We start from the raw sequence: 21619 nt of genomic DNA on the forward strand, positions 1-21619 counted from the left end.
TAAAAGGCATTCCTCAAGAATCGGTGTGTGACTGCATGAAATCTTACAGATTTTCGTGTCCTGATGCTGTCCTCTCTTGCGACTTGCATCTTATCAGCCAATCAGCGCCTCCCTTTCCGTCTCAGACGCCCACAACTTGTTTGGTTTCACCCAATCGTTGGACCGCTAGGCTAATCACACTGCACTCGCGCTTGTTCCCCACCATTTTGTAAAGGGGATAAGAAAAGTCGGCCAAGCAACAGTTCTGTTGCCGATCTAAACCTGTAGCTTAGTTCCGTGTTGTGCAATGGACGGGTAAGTTCAAGGAACAAGTTATGCATGCACTAGAAAAAACAACTAAAATGCAGTAAACATTGCATGTGTAATTGTGTTAAGGTTATTAGAGCTTTCGTGTAATTAACAAATTAGTGAAAGGAACTCATGTTAAATACTGTGTCTTGGTTTAAACATCGCAGCTCGCGCTGATTCGTTTCTGTGTTACTATGTAACCGTATGCGATACGGTGTTTATAGCGCGAGGTTTCTTTCTTTCTTTCTTAACTAAACGTAACTCCTCTCTATCGCTAACTAACTAGTCTAGTAAGTCAGTTGGTAGAGTAAACAACAACAACAAAGCGGCCATTAAAAGCTGTTTCACACTTGTTTTAATACATTTTAATCCATGCATATTTGATAGCTGTGTGTTCGCTGTGTGCACAAGCACATTTTCTGCGAAAATTGGAACCACCTGTGTGGAGAAAAACCTTCACTTTTTCTAGACGAGTGGGAGAAAAAAAGCGTCGGCCTCGTGTAGCCTAGTACACTTTGTTTCAATCTGACACAATGGAGATAATGGAAGATATGGAGATAATTGATCGATTACATTTGTTTGTGACATGTTTTTTGGACTGTTAGGAAAGTCTTGCAACGATGTGAAGCTTGACTGTAAGCCTGGCTTAGTTAGAGGAGCATGCATGCGAAACCAAATCGTGACGTTAGATTTATAAGGTTCTATCTCCATTTTTGTCAAAATTGAGTTTTTTTACATAATCTGATCCATTAGGTGTTTATTAATGCCTGTGTGGTGTTATTTTTAATGTTGAAATGTTTGAGTTAGTAATTCATAAAATACAAAGGTTCCATCTCACAAAACATGTATGAATGTAAAAACTTTGACGCTCAATATCTCTGAACTGCCCTAAACGAACCTTATAATTCTAAGCTCACGAAATGTTGATTTCTGCAGCGGGGGATGAACGTTACTGAAACGTTGATCTTAGTTTTCTAACTGTTTTCCAGCGTGTGATTATCAATGCATCATTTGCTATTAGCAACTTACATTGTTAGGCTGTTTGATTTGATTTTTAGGGCGGGTGGGTTTTGTATTGGGGTACATCTTTCTCCTATAGGTCTTAGGTCTCCTCTCCAGGGGTTTTTCATTGGGGGTCGTGAACATCTAGGCTTTTGCTAACATCACATTTCTCCCCCCCGCAGCCGTCTAGAGACTGACTTGTATCCTATGGGATCTACTTACGTCACTGAACTAGAGTAAGTTCCTTATGCAATCTGTCTTTGTCAATTTAGATAGGACCTACTAGTTCGAGTTATGCATTATTTTAATGGGTTAGAGTGCAACATCTTTATTATTACATTGTGTGTGTGTGTGTGTGTGTGTGTGTGTGTGTGTGTGTGTGTGTGTGTGTGTGTGTGTGTGTGCGCGTGTGCTTTCTCCACTTAGTGTAGTGTGAAAGGCTATCCGTAGACCGTAGAAATGACTGTTGGTCAGAACCCAAAATATAGCCTAACTAAGTTTGTTTCATGAACAATGTAGCCTAGTTGTAAACAAACACTGAAGTTTCAAGGTCATGGTTAAAATTCAATTTGTTCCCAAAGATGGTCAATCCTTGCATCCCTCCAGAGAGTCTATTAGCCTATATTTCTCCAGCACCATCCCTCATCTGTATACCCCACAAACATGTCAGGATTTTCTTCTTTGTATCCCTGAGGGCTCGTTAATAGTTTTGCCACCCCACCCCCATTCCTGAAATGCCATAACGATGAATATTTGTTGTTGTTGCCTAATATTTGAAAATGATAGGCTAGTTGCTTATTCAAGCTTTGAAACCACACAGAGGCAACCCCTTTATATGGCTATAGTATAAAGACCTACATTTATTGCTGATGGATCATACAGAGCTGCAATTGTGCCTTGAATTTTGGACCTTTTGTTTCACTGGTTAGGCTCAGCCCCTGAGTTGGGATGTCAAATGGAGGGATGCCTGAGAGTGCTCTTGCATTTTCTGTATGAACCTCATGAGAAACAGGATGTGGAGGTTCGGCCTAATCTTTGACTGAGTGTCATTAGGGGCCATGGCCTGGAATGCCACTCGTTTTTTATAGGCCAGGTTGTGGGAAAGCTGTTTAGCTGCTGTTAGCCTAATCATGCTTTTGAATGCACCCAGGAGAACAAGGAAATGTAGACTATTCTAAACATGCAAACATGTAAATAGTCGCCTAAATACCCAAAGTTTTCCCCTACTCAGAGTCTTGTAGAATGATGGCCTATAAGACCCGATTTGTTGCCTTTCACAATTCCTAATATGGGCATTTAAAATGTGCATACATTTGGAAGTAGGAGACCTGACCTATTTGGTGACCTTCCACTTAATTGTGACACGGGGTATTGGCTAGTGATATAGCACCCAAGTCTAGTCCTACATTTGCAATCTGATGCCCTGGACAGAATCTATTGGTGTAAGTGACTTCTAGTTCTAGTTATTTCTGTGCTATGGACCCTACATAAGGTTGCATCTGATCTGACCAAGGAAGGGTGTGTTCTGACCTCAGCCTTGTTCTGGCCTCAGTTGTATGATCTCTCTTCTGAAGAACATGGGCCTAATTCTTTGTAGGCTAGACGCTAGCATAGATGTACTTCAGAGAAAAGTCCCATGGTGCATTTTGTCAATTAATTTAACCCATCTAACCTCACTTACATAGCCTAATTTGTACCAGTTAGCCTACCGTCTGCATTCATACTTCTCTGCAACTAGTAGGATAGAACATATAGCTAGTCGACTGTTGCCTCTGCCCTTCTCTGCCTTTTGGTTTTCTTAAATTCTTGCACACTACACTGGTGTACCCCCTAAATTGTCATTTTAATTTTTCATCCCTACTGCTTCTAACATTCCCTTTTCTTTTCTTCACAGCAGTGTCCACGATATTACAGTTGGTACAAAGGTAGGCACCCGTTTCTCCTTTCTTTTCCCCTCTCTTCAACATCAAAGAACAGGAGGTTGTCGACCACGGGTTAAATTACAAATTGGAAAATGACATGGGTCATACCAAGTTATTCAGAGGAAGGTTTTGTTGCTGATCAGATGAGAACAAATTGTAGCCCATGTTGCTTCAGCTGCATTACTGTACCTCAACCAGATTCTTGCGGTCACACATGCAAGCCAAGTATTGTTGCCAAAAAAACTTTAGCTAAACAGTCCTCCAACCAGTTTTCATCTAAACCTCCGAGGTAAAGGTGAAGAGCAGTGGGAACACTGATGGCCAAGGTTGATTGGCTCCAGCTCGCTCAACAGGTTCCTTTAACACCTTGCTATTGTAGTTGGCTATTTATTTAAACCACAGTTTGTGTGCCTTTACCTGAGTTACTCAAAAGATGTGCAAACAAACTTTGTTTAGTTTCACTATGCTACAAGAAAGTGAAATTAAGGCACACAATTCACAGTTGCTTGTTTACTTGATGACCAGTAACCCAAGATCAAATTGTTTTAATCTGGTTGCGGTGAGAACGTCGCTGTTGCTGTGGAAACAACAGTAATTATAGGTTGGCTTTGGCAGGGTGTGGGGAATGCTCTTGGTACATTCCAGGGTCCCGACGACTCCAAAACCCAGTTCTCTCTTTAGGGAGTTCGGTCTCGTCACTCACGCACCAACTCTTGATCCACAAAATGTTTGTTGGCCATGTTGGCCCTTTGTAGTGCTGCATCACTCACAGCCTTGTTCAGTCCCTACCCCCAGAAAAACATGACAGCCATTACCACAGATGGAGCCCTCCAGTCTGGTTGAGTATAGCTAATTTGAGCAGTTTAAGCTGAGGTTCTCTAGATGGTGAAGCTTAATGAGTGAGGAGTTTTTGATATATATATTTACAGGATTTATATATCTATCTATATATATTATGTTTTACTCAGATAATTTGGAGGGAAGTGTTGCCTCAGTCTCCTGACGACCAAAGTTGTTGAGTCGCGTGGACCCCCCCCCCCAGGACGGGCGATATACGGTTGTGAGCAAACACACACGGAACGAGTGTTCCAAAAGGAGCGTGCGTTGCACGTCCACACTCTTACCGCATCACCGTACCCCCAGATCGGCCTTCAAAGGCCACCACACAGCGACTGCATTCCTCAGGGCTCTTTCACAGAGATAATCGGCTGTGGTATGCGCCTCGCTTGGGGTAGGGGTAGGGGTGGGGTGGGGGGCAGAGCACAAAGAGTTATTCTTACAGGTACCACGTAGAGCCTATACGGGACGGCCATATTGCAACCGTGAGCCGAACCTGAAGAAGTCGGCGGTAGTCACTAATACAGAGTGAGTTATGTTGTGGGTTATCTTCGCAGAAAAAGGGAGTAGCTCACTGGAATGCTGATGTTTTTTCCCCCTTTTTTTTTTTCTCTCCTCCGTTCTCTAATTGCCTCTTGTTTCCTGTTCTCCCCCGGGGTGTGTCATTACAAACTGCTGCCCTCCAATAGCGGCCCTGTGAGCGTTTTTAAAGGGCAGGGAGGCAAAGGATAATAGTACAGATAATTACGCAGGTGGTGTCTCTTTACCCTTGTCTGCAACATCTTGTAACTTTGGAAGAATGGTTTGGTTGTAGTTCCTTTTGATGTTAGCTAAAGTGCTACCATGCATTTATTGGCATGAAATCCTTAAACCCAACAGTTTGTATATGGAATTAAGACCAAGTCTCAAGGTGTGCAGTCTGCTGTCTCAATCCTTAAATGCCCTTTGGGTGGAGGGGGGGCGGGGGGGGTTCACTTATGACTTAGTGCTGGAGAATGAGTCATTCTATATGAACAAAGATGATTGTTTACCTTGGCAGTAGAGATGGCCTCTTTCAAACACATTCCTCAAAGATTGGAGAGGGTGATGAAAAGTCAGGGGATGAATGGAACCTATTCATATAAATATGTTGCCCCCCCTTTTTTTTCTTCTTCTTCTTCTCTACATGCATGTTCATGTGTTTTCTCCTACAAAGCGGTTTAGAAACGGGCACACGGAAAGGGACGGGGTGAGCAGTGGCCTGTGTTTAATTATTGCAGTCACCGTTGGCGATGTTGCTAGGCAGCCAGCGCGTATGAACGGGATTGAAACTCATGTGCAGTAAGTGGCTACTCGAGAGGCAGAGGATACAGTTGCTTTCCAATCATTTACTTGTTGATGAGTAACAAAATCCCATTTGTCCACCTTTAAAAGGCGCCTTTGTTTATATGGTGATTAGCCTTGTTAGAGGGGGGCCCCCATAACTGGTTTCGCAAACATTTGTGTTTGGTAGTGTAATTTGCTGGAGAAATGTACACCTGGCTGGTAGAAAGATAATCAGCCTTTTTGTGTATTCAGGCCAAGAGTCGCGCGGGTGTGGCCTCGAAGCTCACCTGGAGCTGTCGGCTAGGGTTACCATGGCGAGGGAGTGACATTCAAAGCTGCCCCTGGCAACGGCCCCGTTCTTGAAGTGCATTGTCTCATGCTTTTCTTGTCGTTCCCCCCCCCCCCCCCCCCCTTCTTCTTTCCTCTCCACACCTTTTCTAATCTCGTTCAGTAGTTGTGTTTTCCATAAAAGTTAAGTCAATTTCGAAATGCGAATCATGAGATTGTGGCACATTTTCATTAACTTGGTTGGAGCGAATAAGCACCTAGGCGTCCTCTACCTCCCTTTAAACAAAACTCACCCTGTTCTTAGTTTTTTCCAAAGCGCAACGTGTGACACGTTGAGAAGCCTGAGTCATTGTAAGCCTGACTGTTACACACCCCCTTGAGTTTGCGATTCAGCCTTTTTGTGATCAAGAACTCAAAATGGAGACGGCCATGCCAGATGAGTTGTGCTGTCCTCTCACCCTTACGAGGGGCTGTTAGTAACAATGTTACCGTTGCAGAACAAAGGCTGTTCTGTGACTGGGCCTGTCAGGATGGCTGCGAGTCTAGCGAGCGTGTTTTTTTTGTGCTACTAAACCTCTTTTTAAAGACCTTTATACACACTGACTCCCCTCACCCCCGTGCCCCTGACATATGGTTTTCATTGAGTCCCGCACCAGTGGAATTCGGAGTGGCTTGTGGGGAGCGGAGCCGAGCGCATGGGTTTTGGCGTCTTCTGCCTTAGGAAGGGCGTTTGGGTCACTACCCAGAGCAGGCTTTTAGTTTCCTGTTGCTGTTCACATTAAAAAAGAACAGGCTTGCCTGACGGTAAATCACATCCTTATCTTTGTCTGTTTCCCCTTTTTGTTATAGTAGGCATCTGTTGTGCAGCCTCCTTTTATGTTTTTAATCAAATAACAATAAAAAGAAAAAGACGTCACTGTTCTAGCTCGTTTTTCGTACATGACGTGATCATGCTTAAATTGCCCCTCTAAATTGTGTGTCTTTTATACCCAACTAGGAATGGTACCAAATAAAGTACTGTCAAGTACAAATGAAACAACAAAGCAAATGAAACATCTGCCGTTAACCTCAACACTGCGGCTGTCAATCGGAATGAAGCTGGAGTAGAGGAGTTTCAGGGGCTTGATGTGCACATGTTGGACTTCAGTGGAGTCACATGAAGTCACCATCTGGGCTGTCCCAACCCCCCCACTAGTACCTCCACCAACAGGGTGGATGAGGGTGTCCCAATCACCACTAGTACCCCCACCAACAGGGTGGATGAGGCCGTCCCAACCCCCACCAACAGGGTGCATGTGTGTCCCACCAGCCACTAGTACCCCCACCAACAGGGTGGATGAGTGTCTAGCCCCCACCAACAGGGTGCAGTGTTTCCCCTAGGTTTGCTGCCTTGGGGGGGTGGCATGGACCGTGGCATGGACCCCCCCCCCAGGGGTGAGACCCTCATGTCCAGGGGTGTACTTGTACATTAAGCCGCCTCACGCTACGGAAACAGGAGAGGCTCCTGCCCTATGGGCCATTAGGCTGCAGAACCATCGGTTCTCAAGGCTACTTACTTATGTGGTCTTGACTACCTGTCCACTTTCTCACCTGGTTCTTGCTCTCTCTCTCTGGTGTGCCGAGCCGACACCATCCTGCTCTCTCTCCTTCTCTCCCTCCCTATCCTCCTCTCTCCCTTTTGCTGTCAACCAAAAGGTAAACAAAACAGCCAGAGTGTTTATAATCTAATAAGAGGCATAAATTGATCCATATCAATTTATAACATAATTATAATTGAATATTGGATTGCTGTGGGCAATCCAGTCAGCTTCAATCAACTGTCCCTGTACTGTAAATATGCCATTATGGTATTACTATGAAGCCCAACTCTAGCAGAATAAGAAAGATAGTATATCTACTTTAAGTAAAATAATAAAGTGCCTCCAGTTAGCTCTTTAGCTGGCAAGGGTGCAAGGAGACTAGCTCATCTCATCACCTCTGAGCTAGCTAGCTTGCTAGTTCTTTGACACTATTTACACTATGGAACTATAGTCAGACACTTTCTAGTCACGATAATAACGACCAATTTTAACCAACTTTCTCTGTCAAAACACTCAGCAATTATATTTGCTAAAGTTTCAACTTGCTTACCGTACTTTCAATCTGCAGACATCACAGCCGGCAAAAACTCTCTCGTCTCGCGCGCACACTTGCGCAAAATCTTGTATTATTCTCCAGCGCTGGCAGAGCGCGAAGTGTGGAGATAGGTCTGGCTATGCGAGACTACGGCGGACTAACGTTACCAACGAGCCTATGGGCTTGCCACTCGCCAGATTCGGGTTGGGTGCGTTTAAAAAAACGCGGATATTTTAGCCTGCTTGTCAGATGTTTGGTGTCTCCGTCAGTAATAATTCCTCCTTCTTGCGGGGGCGGGGGGTTCCGTTGGGAGGGCGGCCCGCCCCCCCCCCCAAGGCAATGGTAGGGGAAACACTGGGGTGGATGAGGCTGTCCCAACCCCCCACTAGTACCCCCAGCAACAGGGTGGATGAGGCTGTTCCACCCCCCCACCAACAGGGTGGATGAGGCTGTTCCACCCCCCCACCAACAGGGTGGATGAGGCTGTTCCACCCCCCCACCAACAGGGCGGATGAGGCTGTTCCACCCCCCCACCAACAGGGTGGATGAGGCTGTTCCACCCCCCCACCAACAGGGTGGATGAGACGGTGAGAGTGAGTGATGGATGGTGGTCAGATCCATGATTCTTGGGTTTCTGCTTCCACTGCCTCCTCCCCCGCCTCATTCCTGCTGCCTGTTGACCCAAAAACTATGTTTTCTCTGTTTCGCTTCTGCAACGTATGCTGATATCGGAGACACGCACACATCCACCCACCAGGGTTGGAATTTAACGTATGCTCTGGGCAACAGAAATGGCTGCAAAGGTTCCCAAAAAGCCCCAGAAACTGGTGCAAATGATGAGGGCAAAAAAAAAAGAGGCAACTTTAAGAAATCATCAACAACTAATAAGCAGGTAGGCCATTTAAAAAAAGAAAAAGAAATGCCACTGGGGAAAAAAGTTAATTACGTGCACAGACACAAGAATGCAAGGGCCGTGGGGGGTAGGGCCACCAGGGATGATTCCCCCCCCCCCCCACCCCCAGAGGTCCAAACCGCCTAAGCCATAATGAGGTAGGCGAGGCCAGTCATTGGATCCCTATTAGTATGCATGGGTTCCTTTCTATGTGCACGTTCCCTTTTCAAAGTGCTTGTCTTCCAAGGTGACCACAACATAATATGTCATGTAACATTTCATATTATGATCATCTCCTACTTCTAGCTGAATGGTCCCTTAAACTTTGTTGCTGTTCAACACTAGAATAGCCGGAAGCCGTTGTACCACGAAGAGTAATCTAGCTCAGGCCAGGGGCCATTGGCAGTCGTCGTGATGGATAGTTTTAATATAGATCCTGGAGAGACAGTACAAGGAGGGCACTGGAGAGACAGTACAAGGGGGGGGGCGGTAGAAGTAAAGCAAAATAGCTTTATACTAGCTTATCCTGATGTGATTTTGAAAATGTCAGGATACTGGGTGGTAGAACACACATCTAGGAAAAGTCATGAAAGGAGGGTCCTGAAATTTGATCGAGTGCAAAGATATAAAACATTTTTTTTACTCACAGGGTCATATGACCCCGCCCATGGCTGTTAAGCAGTTTACCGTTCCCTGTGCCTGTTCATATTGTAAGTGGGGCGTCACCGGCCCCTGTTGTACTGAACAGGTCAACCTGAGATGGGGGGCGGGGGTGGGGCTTGGGAAAGGGTAGAAAAGCCACCTGTTTGTTGTGACAAAGCTCTTCCATTGTCTATTCATCTGGCCGTTGTATTTAGGACAAAGAGGCTGGTTTACTTGACCCAAACGGATATTGTTCATACAATGATGTCTCTTCTACTTATTGAATAGATTTTTTTACGAGTAGATAATAGAATACACCTACCTAATCATAGCTTCTTATACATCGCACTCTCCCTGTCATAAAATCCTATTTGTCAAGAGTACACAATAGACTAGGTTCTTCATGCATCGTTGTGACTGTCTGTTTGCAGAGAGGATCTGACGAGCTTTTCACCTGCGTCTCCAACGGACCCTATATCATGACCAGCGCAGCAGGTTAGTGTTTCTGTGTTTAATCCTGGGGGGTATTCCTTCAACGTCGCTAAAGGAAAACCCAGGCTTATTTTAGATTAGATTCACTTTTTGGATAAGTCTCGTGACACTTATCAAAAATAAGCCTGGATTTTCCTTCAGCAGCGTTGATGGAATACCCCCCCTCCTGGACTAGGCTTAAGCCTTGTCTGCGGAACTGGCCCCGATAGGTTCCAAACTTAAGTGTGTTCTCCTTCACAGCCAATGGCAACGACAGCAAGAAGTTCAAAGGGGACATAAGGAGCCCTGGCATCCCGTCGCGGGTCATCCATGTGCGCAAACTGCCCAACGACATCAACGAGGCCGAGGTCATCTCCCTGGGCCTGCCCTTCGGCAAGGTCACCAACCTGCTCATGCTTAAAGGAAAGAACCAGGTAAGTCAGTAGCCTTGAGAATCATGGTTCTCAAGCCTGATGGCCCATAAGGCAGGAGTTTCCGGTTTCCGTAGCATTCCGTAGCTGGTATATCGCAGGGTCTTACCCCCAATCCAACCTTTAATGCCGAGTGCCAAGCAGGGAGGCATCGGGTACCATTTTTATAGTCTTTGACTCGGCTGGGGGTCGAACTCACGACCTCCCAATCTAACCGCAAGGCCACTGAGCTGGGAGAAAAAAAAAGAACCAGGAACCATTTTCCTACGTAGTGTAGGAATGTATTCAAGCCAGGAACAGTATTTGTCACGACTACGATGTTTATTACAGTTGCAAGAGTACTGGAGTACTTTACTTCTTTGGGCTGCATTCTTATGTATGAAAGGTGCTATATAAATAAAGAATTATTATTATTTATTACTAGACTGTCGTCCAGAGCAATGGGAAGTGTAGAAGTGCTAGTGATGAGAGGATAAGATCTGCTCCATTAATGACACTCCCCCCTTTCCATTCCTCCTTCCTGTATTCCAGGCCTTCATCGAGATGAACACGGAGGATGCGGCCCAGACTATGGTCAGCTACTACTCTTCAGTGACGCCCGTCATCCGCAACCACCCTATCTTCATGCAGTACTCCAACCACAAGGAGCTGAAGACGGACAACTCCCCAAACCAGGTGGTGAGTCCTTTATCCTGCATCTCTCTCAGCTGTGTTGTCACTCCACTCAGCCCTTCACTTTTGGAAAGTTGCATTACATTTTAGGAATTTAGCAGAATCCTTTATCCAAAGCGACTTAGACAAATGTAATTTGTTGTAAGTGAATCATCTATCCATCAGACATCATAGGACAAATACATCTGTGCCAGTACCAGGAGCCATTGGCAGACACAATGCTAGAAGAAGGAGAATTGCTTTTTAAAAACATTTTCAATGTAATTTATAGTCATTAGGGGAAGGTGAGTATATAGGCTGGAGCACCTTTTTGATGTTGTTTTTTTTATTTTTGTTTTATTCACAACTGCGCAATTAAGTGTTCAAGGCTTCAAATGTATTAATCCACAGTTGACTATGTCGTGATAGTGAAACGCAAACGGGTATTTAGAAACGGTAATGAAGGCTCTGCATTGCACCTGTACAATAACAGGATTGCTGTGTAAGAATTAATCATTTGGAGACGCAGACTGCCAGAGCATGTGTAGTCCAGTTGGACACTCGAGTCTGATTTGAGTCAATCAAGATACTTTTTCTGCCCTCCATGTTGATTTGAAATGCAGCTGTTTGTACTGCAGTTTGCTGAACTTCTCCTTACTTTGGCTAAATGTTTGCCTTTCCCTGCATATCTTGTGGTCTGAGTGTGTACCATGTGGCCTCCAAACAAGCCGTCCCCTTTTCTAAACACAGTTTCCTGGGAGACTGCATGCCAATGGCAACCAATGGTGCACAGCTGAGGCAACCATCTACTCCCACTCAAATTGCTCAACTCTGTCTTATCGGCTCATAGGCCTGTTACATGAACATAAACACAGTGCAGATGAACATTCCAAGATGTTTATATTTTGCTCTGAAGTTTTTCCTCCTTGTGTTTTTTGGGGGGTTTTGACGGCCAGGGAAAGCGCTTAGAAATCTGTACGAATTCTGTAAGAATGATTCTGTAATCTTGTTTTTCAATCATTGTAAAGCACTTTGAGTTGCATCCGTGTACGAAAGGAGCTATATAAATAGAGTTTCACTTCACTTCACTTAGAAATTTTGGAATAATTTCAGATATCCGGCTTCTGGTAACCTGCAGTTGGAAGTGGAGCATGTGTAGCCATCTTTGATCCAACTCTACCATGCGATCTCTGTCTGGGGCAGACCGTTCATTCAATTTGAGTTGATTTGAGAGTGTGCTTGCTTACTCAATCCTGCTTTCTGGATCAGCCACCAGGGGGTTATTCCATCAATGTCGCTAAAGGAAAAATCCAGGCTTATTTTGGAAAGTCTCGTGAGACTTATAAAAAGTTCCAGGGTTATTTGTGATGATTCTTGCGAGGCTAATCAAAATAAGCCTGGATTTTCCTTTATTAGAGACATTTATGGAATACCCCCCAGGTGGTCTATACACATGTGTCTTGGAAGTTTCCATTTATTTACAAACAAGCTAAATTGGTAATCACACTGGAATGTAAATTTTTTAAGACCGCCGTCGAAGTTGACGTGATGCGTTTAATTCGATGGATAAACTTCCAGATGGCTCTCGGGACAAAACAAGTTCAATATGTTTTTCCACCTCCAGAAGGCTCTTTTTTTCCACCTATCTGATCACAATTAGGCAAACTATTTAATTTTGTTACAACAGCCACGTTTACATGAATATTTTCTAGCGGTCCAGTAGTTTGACTATTTCCAACCGACTTGCTTCCCCCTCCCGTCCCTCCAGAGGGCCCAGGCGGCGCTGCAGGCGGTGAACGCGGTGCAGACGGGCGGCATGCCGATGGCTGGCATGGACGCCTCGGGCATGGGAGGTCACAGCCCTGTGCTGCGGGTCATCGTGGAGAACCTCTTCTACCCAGTCACCCTGGATGTGCTGCATCAGGTAGACACACACACGCACACACACACACGCACACGCACACACACACACACACACACACACACACACACACACACACACGCATGCATGCACCCGCTTCTACCCAGTCACCTCTGTATGTGTTAGGATGGTTAGACAATTTATTTTGTGGATGATATCTGATATATATATATATATCATTATTTTATTTTTTAAATAGATGAGCAGAGAAAATGTTTCTGAACACTTCAGAATTCATTCTGATGCTGCCATGCTTATGTGAAATCATAATCCATATATGAATACTAAGTGCAAAGATCGGATGCTAGCAAGTCCGAAAGATGCTAACGTCCCCTGTTTGTGGTGCTGATAAGAGATTAGCGTCTTCACACTCGCACGAGTCACACATTGATCATGATTTCTGATCAGCTTGTCAGCACATAGTGCACTTCAGAATTTGGAGAAACATATTATTTGGGGGACTATTCCAAAAGTCATACACCTCACCTGCGTATGAGTTTGTAGGCCTGAGCCTTGTATTCTCTCCTCTCACAGATCTTCTCCAAGTTTGGCACAGTGCTGAAGATCATCACATTTACCAAAAACAACCAGTTCCAGGCCCTGCTGCAGTACTCTGATGGCTTGACTGCCCAGCACTCAAAAATGGTATGTAGCGCCCTCTACCAGTCAATGCTCTCTATTACAATATTATTCTCATCTCTTGACATGGCACAGGGCTCTTAATGTAATGGCTAATATAACATTTGTGTAACATAGAGGCTACGTTTCTTATACTGAGTCTTTTTTAATTTAGTTAGTTTTCACTTGAAGACTAATAACCATTCAATTATCCAAACCAAAGACTAGTTAATCACAAAGTACAATGTATAAGAAACTGTACTCTTATATTAAACAAAGTTTATATCAGGAAAACATTTACTATTTGAGAAACACTTCCCCTCTATAATTCCTGACTTTCATTTTGTTTGAGTATTGCAAATACTTGATATTTGAAGCCATATAGGGTAAGCCTAACCGTTACTGTTTGCTTGGTGAAGTCTTTAGACGGCCAGAACATCTACAACGCCTGCTGCACTCTCCGCATCAACTTCTCCAAACTGACCAGCCTGAATGTGAAGTACAACAACGACAAGAGCCGTGACTACACCCGGCCTGACCTGCCCACCGGGGACAGCCAGCCCTCCATGGAGCACCAGCACGCCATGGCCGCCGCCTTCAGTAAGACCTCCTCCCAACGCCCGTGGCAGCTCCTACCTCACACCTGGTTTTCTAGCCTGGATAAAATAATAATATAATACTAATAATAATTAGCTTTATTTATGTAGCACCTTTCATACACACGAATGCAGCTTAAAGTACTGTGCAAAAGAACAGATTAAAAACAGTACAGTGCAAAAGAAAGAGATAAACCTACAAGGAATAACAGTAAAAGAGTATTGAAAACTTGATGAGCATTAGGGCGTGTGTGGTGCTGGAGGTAGAGCCGGCATCTAATGATCGCAAGGAGGTCGGCAGATCGGCGGTTAAAACCCTGGCTGGCCACATGTCGGTGTCCTTGGGCAAGACACTGACTGAACCCCAAATTGCTACCAATGAGCGGGCCAGTGCCTTGCATGGTATCTTGTCGCCACTGGTGTGTGTGAGAATGAGGCCATTGTAAAGCACTTTGGAATAAGGCGCTATATAAGTCAAATCTAGGACAAATACGCAGCGGAAGGGAGGGGGAGCAGAGTTGTGGTCAACCGCAACTGATGAAGTATCTCTGCGAACGCCTCTCACACATCAGCAGCTCAGAGTCTGTGGTGTGGATGAGGAACTAGTAGTCGGCGGCGTTGGTAGTCGCTGGCCACCAATTTCTGAGTAAGTTGTTTCCACAGCAATGAAAGCAACATGCAACATGCTTTCACTGTGTAGGAGCTGCCGCCCTGGTTTCAAATAGTATTTGAGTCAATGTGCCTGGTTCAATAGAGCCAAAATGGCATATCTATACATGTCTGTGTTGGTATGGTAGCTGCTCTGAGTATAATTCTGAGTAGAGTTTCAGAAGGTGATGGTTGAAGTCGCAGTTTAATTACCTGAGATCACCACTTTCCCTGTGAAAGTAGGTCACTGGTGGTTCTTTTGCAGAGCCCTGACTAGAGCCCTGGGTTGCAAAATTACTGCAAGTCAGGGAAACCCCCCCCCCCCACCCACCTCCAAAGTCCCCAAATGGAAACTTTGGAAAGCCCCCCCCCCCCCCCCCCAAACCCACAGGAATCCCGCAACCCTTCTCCTGACCGGTTGACACTCGTGACAACGGGTTATCTGTTAACATGTAGCGCCCCCAGAGATTCATCACTAGTATCCTACTGGTCTGACTGCCTGACCACTGGAGATTGACCACGGGATGGACAACCCCCGGGGTGAACTGAAATAACTTGGCGAAACGGAGACTAACATTACAGATTTGAAATGGAATGTGAGGAAAGCTCACGAGAGGCAGGGAGGAGGAGACGTGGTGTACGTGCAGATCTCACTAAGGGATTTAGAGCTGAACTAAGGCTGGAAGGCCTGTTAGAAACACCACCACCACCACAGAGGATTATGTCGTCTGTACATTGGTCACCTATAGCTTAGATGAAGAGTTAGACAGCCGTCTCCACGCAGTCCCCTTCACAGCACCAGATTCACTGAGGTCACTGCGTTAGTCAGTGAAAGTTATGAAACCTCTCAGTGAGGCCCAGCCCAAGTTTCACTCTTCCCCCTCTGTGGTTCACTCAAGTCTGAGAGGAGGGAGGGGGGGCAGGGGGGACGGCAGCTTCGCTATTGCACAACTGACTTATGTTGTTTTACAGTCAGATTCTACTAGTCATGTGGCTTTTTTAATCGTACATGTACAACCTTCCGAATGTGTTAATATATTAGTATAGTGTTAGTATAGTGCTTTTCCTGCAAATGTTGCAGCTCAAAGTGCGCCGATCATAATTTAATTATTTAGTCATTTAAAGGCATTATTAAAATTGTTGCAAAAAAAATTGCAATATTAATCATGTTAAGACATTCAGGATTATACGGGCCCGCGTAATTAACCTTCCGTTATTTAAAATATGGTTATAAAAATATTGCTCACTCCTTTGTATGTATTGGTGTTCTCCCCAGGTGCTCCAGGACTCATCTCGGCCAACCCGTATGCAGGAGCTCACTTCCCCCCACATTTTGCCATTCCACAAGGTAAGTGTTGTTTACCTCTGTGGTGCTTGCCTTGTGTGGGGTGGGTGACTCGCCTCATCCTCCACCACTACTCAAATGACTCAACTGAAACGACCTGAAATGGGTCGTCTGCTAGCCTGCTCATGGATCTTTAGAAGCCCTTTTAGAAGTACTGTTCAAGCGTTGTTGTGGCGTTGCTGCACTATGACATGTGTACACCCTTTCTTAATCTTTTGTAATGCGTTTTTTTCTGGGTGGGTTTGTTTCCTTCGCGTCCTCCAGGTCTTGCGATGCCAGGTGTTCCTGGACTGGCCTCTCTGGCCATGCCCGGGGCTGCGGCCGCAGCTGCTGCACAACGCATGGGCTTCCACGGCCTCGCTCCTGGGGGCCACTGCGTCATGCTGGTCAGCAACCTTAACCCAGAGGTTAGTGCCACTCTCTTTCTCTCATCCTCCTATTTTATTTTTTAAATACTTTTAACCAATGATACTTTTGTAATGGTGTGTAGGGGGGGGGGGGAGACTCTCATAGTGGGCAATGGGTGGTAAATGGACAAGGCTGCTAGTCAGATCAAGATTAACTTCCGTTTCTTGATAACATTGTTTTTATTTAGGAACACATGCCCACTATGTGATCAGAATACCATCTTCTTTCTATGTCAACACCTGCAAGAGTGCACAGAAGCTCTGTTTAGCAGAGACCCCCCGGCTACTTTTCCCCCTACGGACGGGTTTCACAGAAGAGGCTTGAGCCTAGTCCTGGACTAAAAAGAATCACACTTTCAATGTAAACTCTCCATTGAAGATGGCTTTTTAGTCTAGGATTAGGCTTGAGCCTTGTCTGTGAAACAGGCCCCTAGTGTTTTTCCTCAGTCCTGTCCTCTCAAAGTGTTTTCCCATCTCTGCCACAGTCTTACATTGTTTCACAAGTAGATACCACAGCAATTCTCGTACATTCCAAATGGATGGTGTGATTTGTGCCGTAGCCAGCTGTATGCCGAGGAAGTTGGATTGTTAACCGTTCTGTCGAACAAATAAACATTTACTGGATGGAACTATTAACATTCAGTTGATGAACAAAATCTCTCTTGCTGTACTAAACATACATTTGAAGTATTCTTTGGCAACTGCTTTTCAACAACTCTCTTTGCCTCCATATTCCAATCATATAGAGCCATTTGTCTTCATCATGGAGGCGATATGTTTACATTTATATTATACAGTACCAGTCAAAAGTTTGTCCAAACTTTTGACTGGAACTGTATATTTATATTTTGTGTTAGTGTGCCAGTAAGGCCAATAAATATCCATAGAAGCTTGAATTTGCATGGAATGTACCAATGAAATCACTTCCGGGCAGAATTATTGAACACATTTTCTCAACTCCTTGTTTTGTGTAAAGTGCATCTAGTTTCAGTTTAGGTTGAGTATCATCACTTTCTGTGATATAAACTATTTTAAAGCACTATACTGGATGGAACACTTTTATATTTCTTTGTGTATACTGACCTTGTTTTTTTACCTCCTTTTTCCTTGTTTCTCTCCCTCCCCATTCCCCCCTCTCTCCCTTTTTGTTTAATACCTTGACCTGGAAACTTTTTTTTTTTTTTTTTTGTTGCCAACTGACTGCACGCACCCATGTGTTGTTCCCCTTCCCATCTTCTTTCTTATTCACCGCAACTTAATATATTTACACACACAAACACGCACAAACACATGATCATATACCCTCATTTCTGAACATGTCCATACTCCCATACTCCTGTCCACCCGTCCACATCTACCCTTCTCTCTCTCTTGTCCAATTTATTAACCCCTCCCCTCCACGATCCAACCACCGTTTTATTTTTTGCCATTCTTCGTGGAACTACCTCCGCTGTGGATGATATGTTGACCCTCCACCTCTCCTGCCTCCGATCTTTTCCTGTCCCTTCTTGCCCTCCGCTGCCTTCCTCTGCTGTCTTAAAAAGAGAGTTACGCCCCAATGCCTCTTTATTCTTTTCGGTATGTTATCATTAGCACCTTTTTTATTATTACTTACTTACCTGTTTGTTCTATTTTTCTATTATATTTTTTTTTTTTTCCATAACCATTTTATTTCAGAAGTTGAGTGTTTATGGTTTCGTACATTTTGCGTGTCGATTTTGAGAAACTTGTCAAAAAGTTGCAGCATTTTCGGAGTGTGTCCCCATAAGATGCATTGGGGACAGTTCCCTCCTTTTCTAATTGCAGAAAGTCTCACTGCTCTCACACGAGACTTATTTTCAGTGCCCTTCAGAAAACAAATCCCTAATTCTGTGTCTCTTTCGACAAACAAAAGAGAAGGGTGCAGCACTACTATATTTCTATATAATAGTTGAGGTTCCCCCTTTTTATCTATTATAATTGATATTATTATATTATATTCTATGGGCTGAGTTTAACTGCCAACTTGAACCTAAATGGTTCAGAATACAGATTTAGCATATAATAACTATGGCCTACCCTAGTGGATAGTGAGTTGGCTGGTGATCAGAAGGTCATGAGTTAAAATCCCACCTGGGAACACCATCACCAGTGTGCCCTTGAGTAAGGCCCTAATTTACTCCAGGGAGACCGTATCCCTGTCATCTCTAATTGGATAAAGGTGTCTGCTAAATGGCTAAAATGTAAATGTAAGCACTATGGGTGGGGTAGCTGAAATGAGAACATGGCAGGTTGTGCATGGTACTTTATTAAATCGGGTCGTTCTATTGGTAACTTTCTGTGAGATGCTGTAACTTTTTGCAACACTACATCATGACATTTTTAGAATTGTCAGTCAGTTTCATAATAGATTTGCATGCTTGATTTTTCTTCATTTTGCATGCCCTCAGTGAACTCTGTATCAATTGCTTTTGGTTAATAGTCAAGACTCCCATAATGAATGCAGAATATATATATAAGGCCAAATCAGCCTTTTACCTTTTCTTCTGATCCTTCTCAATTTTCGGACTTTCAGTCCCCGTTTTTTTAACCATTTAGCCTCTCTTACCCTCAAATTGATTTACCAATTCACAAGGAGGAACCACCTTGTAGATGTGAAAGTCATGTCCTCTTTTATAAACTACTTAAATTCCTAATTTCCCTTCACCTTTTCTGGCCCAGTTTAGCCATTTTACAGTTCCACAGTTCTTTCTCAGTTCTAGTTCATTTGATTTATTGAATCAAACTTACCAATGCGACTCAAAGAAATTGGAAATGGCATCTATGGGGGGTAAATCTTGTTAGTGTAAAGTTCTCCATGGACTAGTAGTTATTCACTGTGTCCCACTAGTGACCATGATACAGCATTGCATGGGTCAGTGGCTTCAGTCACTCTTGCTAAAAATGGATCGCTATAGATTCCCCCCTTCCCCTCCTTTTTATTTTTTTTAAACGGAGCATCTTGATTGTGAACTGAAGTTATTCATGCATACACAAGCTACCCTTTGGGGCTTAGAAGGGCATCAACCAAATCTTAAATCTGCCCAGAAACACGGTCTTGATTGGCTAGCATAGCATTCTTTTAATTATAATTTTTACTTTGTTTTCAACCGTTTCTTCCTCTCTTCCCCGTTCTGTTTAAGGTGTATATGGCGATGTGATGAGAGTGAAGATCCTGTTCAACAAGAAGGAGAATGCTCTGATCCAGATGTGTGATGGCACTCAGGCCCAGCTAGGTAACTGTCCTGGTGGGGTTTTGACAGTTGAACACTGGATCGGTCCAAGTTCAGGACTAACAAACGATTGAGCTATATTCTAGTTCAACAATTCTAACGGTTTGTCACTGCGGGTTTTTATGTCCTCAATGGATTATTACAGAGGTGGTGAAGAGCCCGTTTATGAACGTTCTGCGTAAGATGCTGACACTGTTTTAAACCTTTTGCCTCCAACAGCCATGAGCCACTTGAATGGCCAGAGGCTCCACGGGAAGGCGCTCCGTGTCACCCTCTCAAAACACACCAACGTCCAGCTGCCCCGCGAAGGCCACGAAGACCAGGGGCTGACCAAGGACTACGGCAACTCTCCTCTACATCGCTTTAAGAAACCCGGTTCCAAAAACTACTCCAACATCTTCCCCCCCTCAGCTACCCTGCACCTCTCCAACATCCCGTGAGTAGCAAGGAATTGCAGCAGTATACTGCTAAATATGATGCATACCGTCTAACTATCTACATCACAGCTTTCACGGTGTTACTTCCTGTTATCTTCCTCGATGGGTGTCAGTTGTGTCAAAATATGTCGCATAAGACCTTTTACTCTGCTCTACTAGGCAACTGACTTCCAGAGAACATTTACATTTCATTTTTGCCATTTAGCAGACGCCTTATTCCAAAGCGACTTACAATCGATACATTTGACTAAGCGAGTGAATCATCAATTCACCAGTTGTAGCAGGAAGTGATCTAGCTCAGGCCGGGGCCCATTGGCAGTCGCCGTGATAGAAGAAGAAAGATTTATTTTTATTTTTAATTAAGACACTAATAGACACTGGAGCAAGGGGGGCAGATCAAGTCTTAGGAGGCACAGTATAGGGGAAAAGCAGGTGTCTCAGGAGACACAGTGCTGGGGGTAGTAATGTCTCAGGAGGAGCAGTTAAGGTGTAGCCTGAAGAGATGGGTCTTCAGAGAACAGCATGCACTAACTCTTGAGCTGTTGAACAGAAGGGTGGGTGGGAAATTGTAATGATTTTCAGAATTGAGATCTTGGGAGTTATAGGAATTGACACAAAGATGATTTGGAACATCTGGACACAACAAACAGAGCAATCCAACATCATGTGACAGAAAGCCTTGTGTGGTAATTGTCTTGAATTCAGCTAGTTATCTGCTATTTTGTGGCTGTCATATTGATCAATCTTTTAACAATTCTCGTTCTTTACTTAAAGACCCTCTGTTGTGGAAGATGACCTCAAGATGTTGTTTGCGAGCTCCGGTGCCATGGTCAAGGCCTTTAAGTTCTTCCAGTAAGTAATTGTGTCCTGCCTGCCTTCCCACTTCCCTTTTAAAAAAACAAAAAACTATTCAACCTCGTGTTTAGTCATCTTCACATTGTATGCCTGACTCTCTATGACTTTCTTACAGGAAAGACCGCAAGATGGCTCTGATCCAGATGGGCTCTGTGGAGGAGGCCATCGAGTCCCTCATTGAGTTCCACAACCACGACCTGGGTGAGAACCACCACCTGAGGGTCTCCTTCTCCAAATCCACCATCTGAGGGAGAAGTCTCACATGGGCTGACATCCCTTTGGATCTCAACTGTCACATTGTGGGAAGAAGCAACTTTTCAGTTGTCGAGTAGCCCTCAACCACAGAATCCACTTGCATCATTCCTATTCTATATTTGTATACGCACATACATCTACATACATACATCAATCAATCTTTAAATCATGTAAGGAGAAAGGTTCACACCAGATTTTACTTGGGGTAGGCGGGGGGGTGGGGGGGTTAAAGAAATTTTAGTTTGCTATTTCTAGTTTTCTTTTTTTTCTTGCCGTCAGAGGTTAATGGATTACATTTTTGGGGTCTCTGGGCACAGACATAAGTCGTTTACACGTGCCTGTCTCTGGAACTCCTTCAAGAGACACGTGTCGCCTTTATTTTGTGGATAATTCCATGTGCCCTGGGGGTCCAGTACCACTAGGTTCCGGGGTGTTGGTATGA

General features: G+C 44.3%; 1 protein-coding gene across 1 annotated transcript; it reads left to right on the top strand.

The window, feature by feature from the left end:
* The first annotated feature begins 241 nt into the window (after nucleotides 1–241).
* Nucleotides 242–21304, top strand: LOC308168412 (polypyrimidine tract-binding protein 1-like). Its single transcript, XM_080542991.1, has 16 exons — nucleotides 242–294; nucleotides 1473–1526; nucleotides 3185–3215; nucleotides 9723–9786; nucleotides 10024–10196; nucleotides 10725–10871; nucleotides 12613–12768; nucleotides 13300–13410; nucleotides 13803–13983; nucleotides 15904–15975; nucleotides 16237–16379; nucleotides 17924–17957; nucleotides 19541–19633; nucleotides 19850–20066; nucleotides 20842–20919; nucleotides 21038–21304. The coding sequence occupies exons 1-16, from the start codon at nucleotides 287–289 to the stop codon at nucleotides 21168–21170; spliced, it is 1695 nt and encodes a 564-aa protein (XP_080399117.1). The 5' UTR covers nucleotides 242–286; the 3' UTR covers nucleotides 21171–21304.
* Nucleotides 21305–21619: the final 315 nt, after the last annotated feature.

This window comes from Nansenia antarctica, assembly GCF_963989245.1.
Source record: "Nansenia antarctica genome assembly, chromosome: 1".
NCBI classification, from domain to species: domain Eukaryota; kingdom Metazoa; phylum Chordata; class Actinopteri; order Argentiniformes; family Microstomatidae; genus Nansenia; species Nansenia antarctica.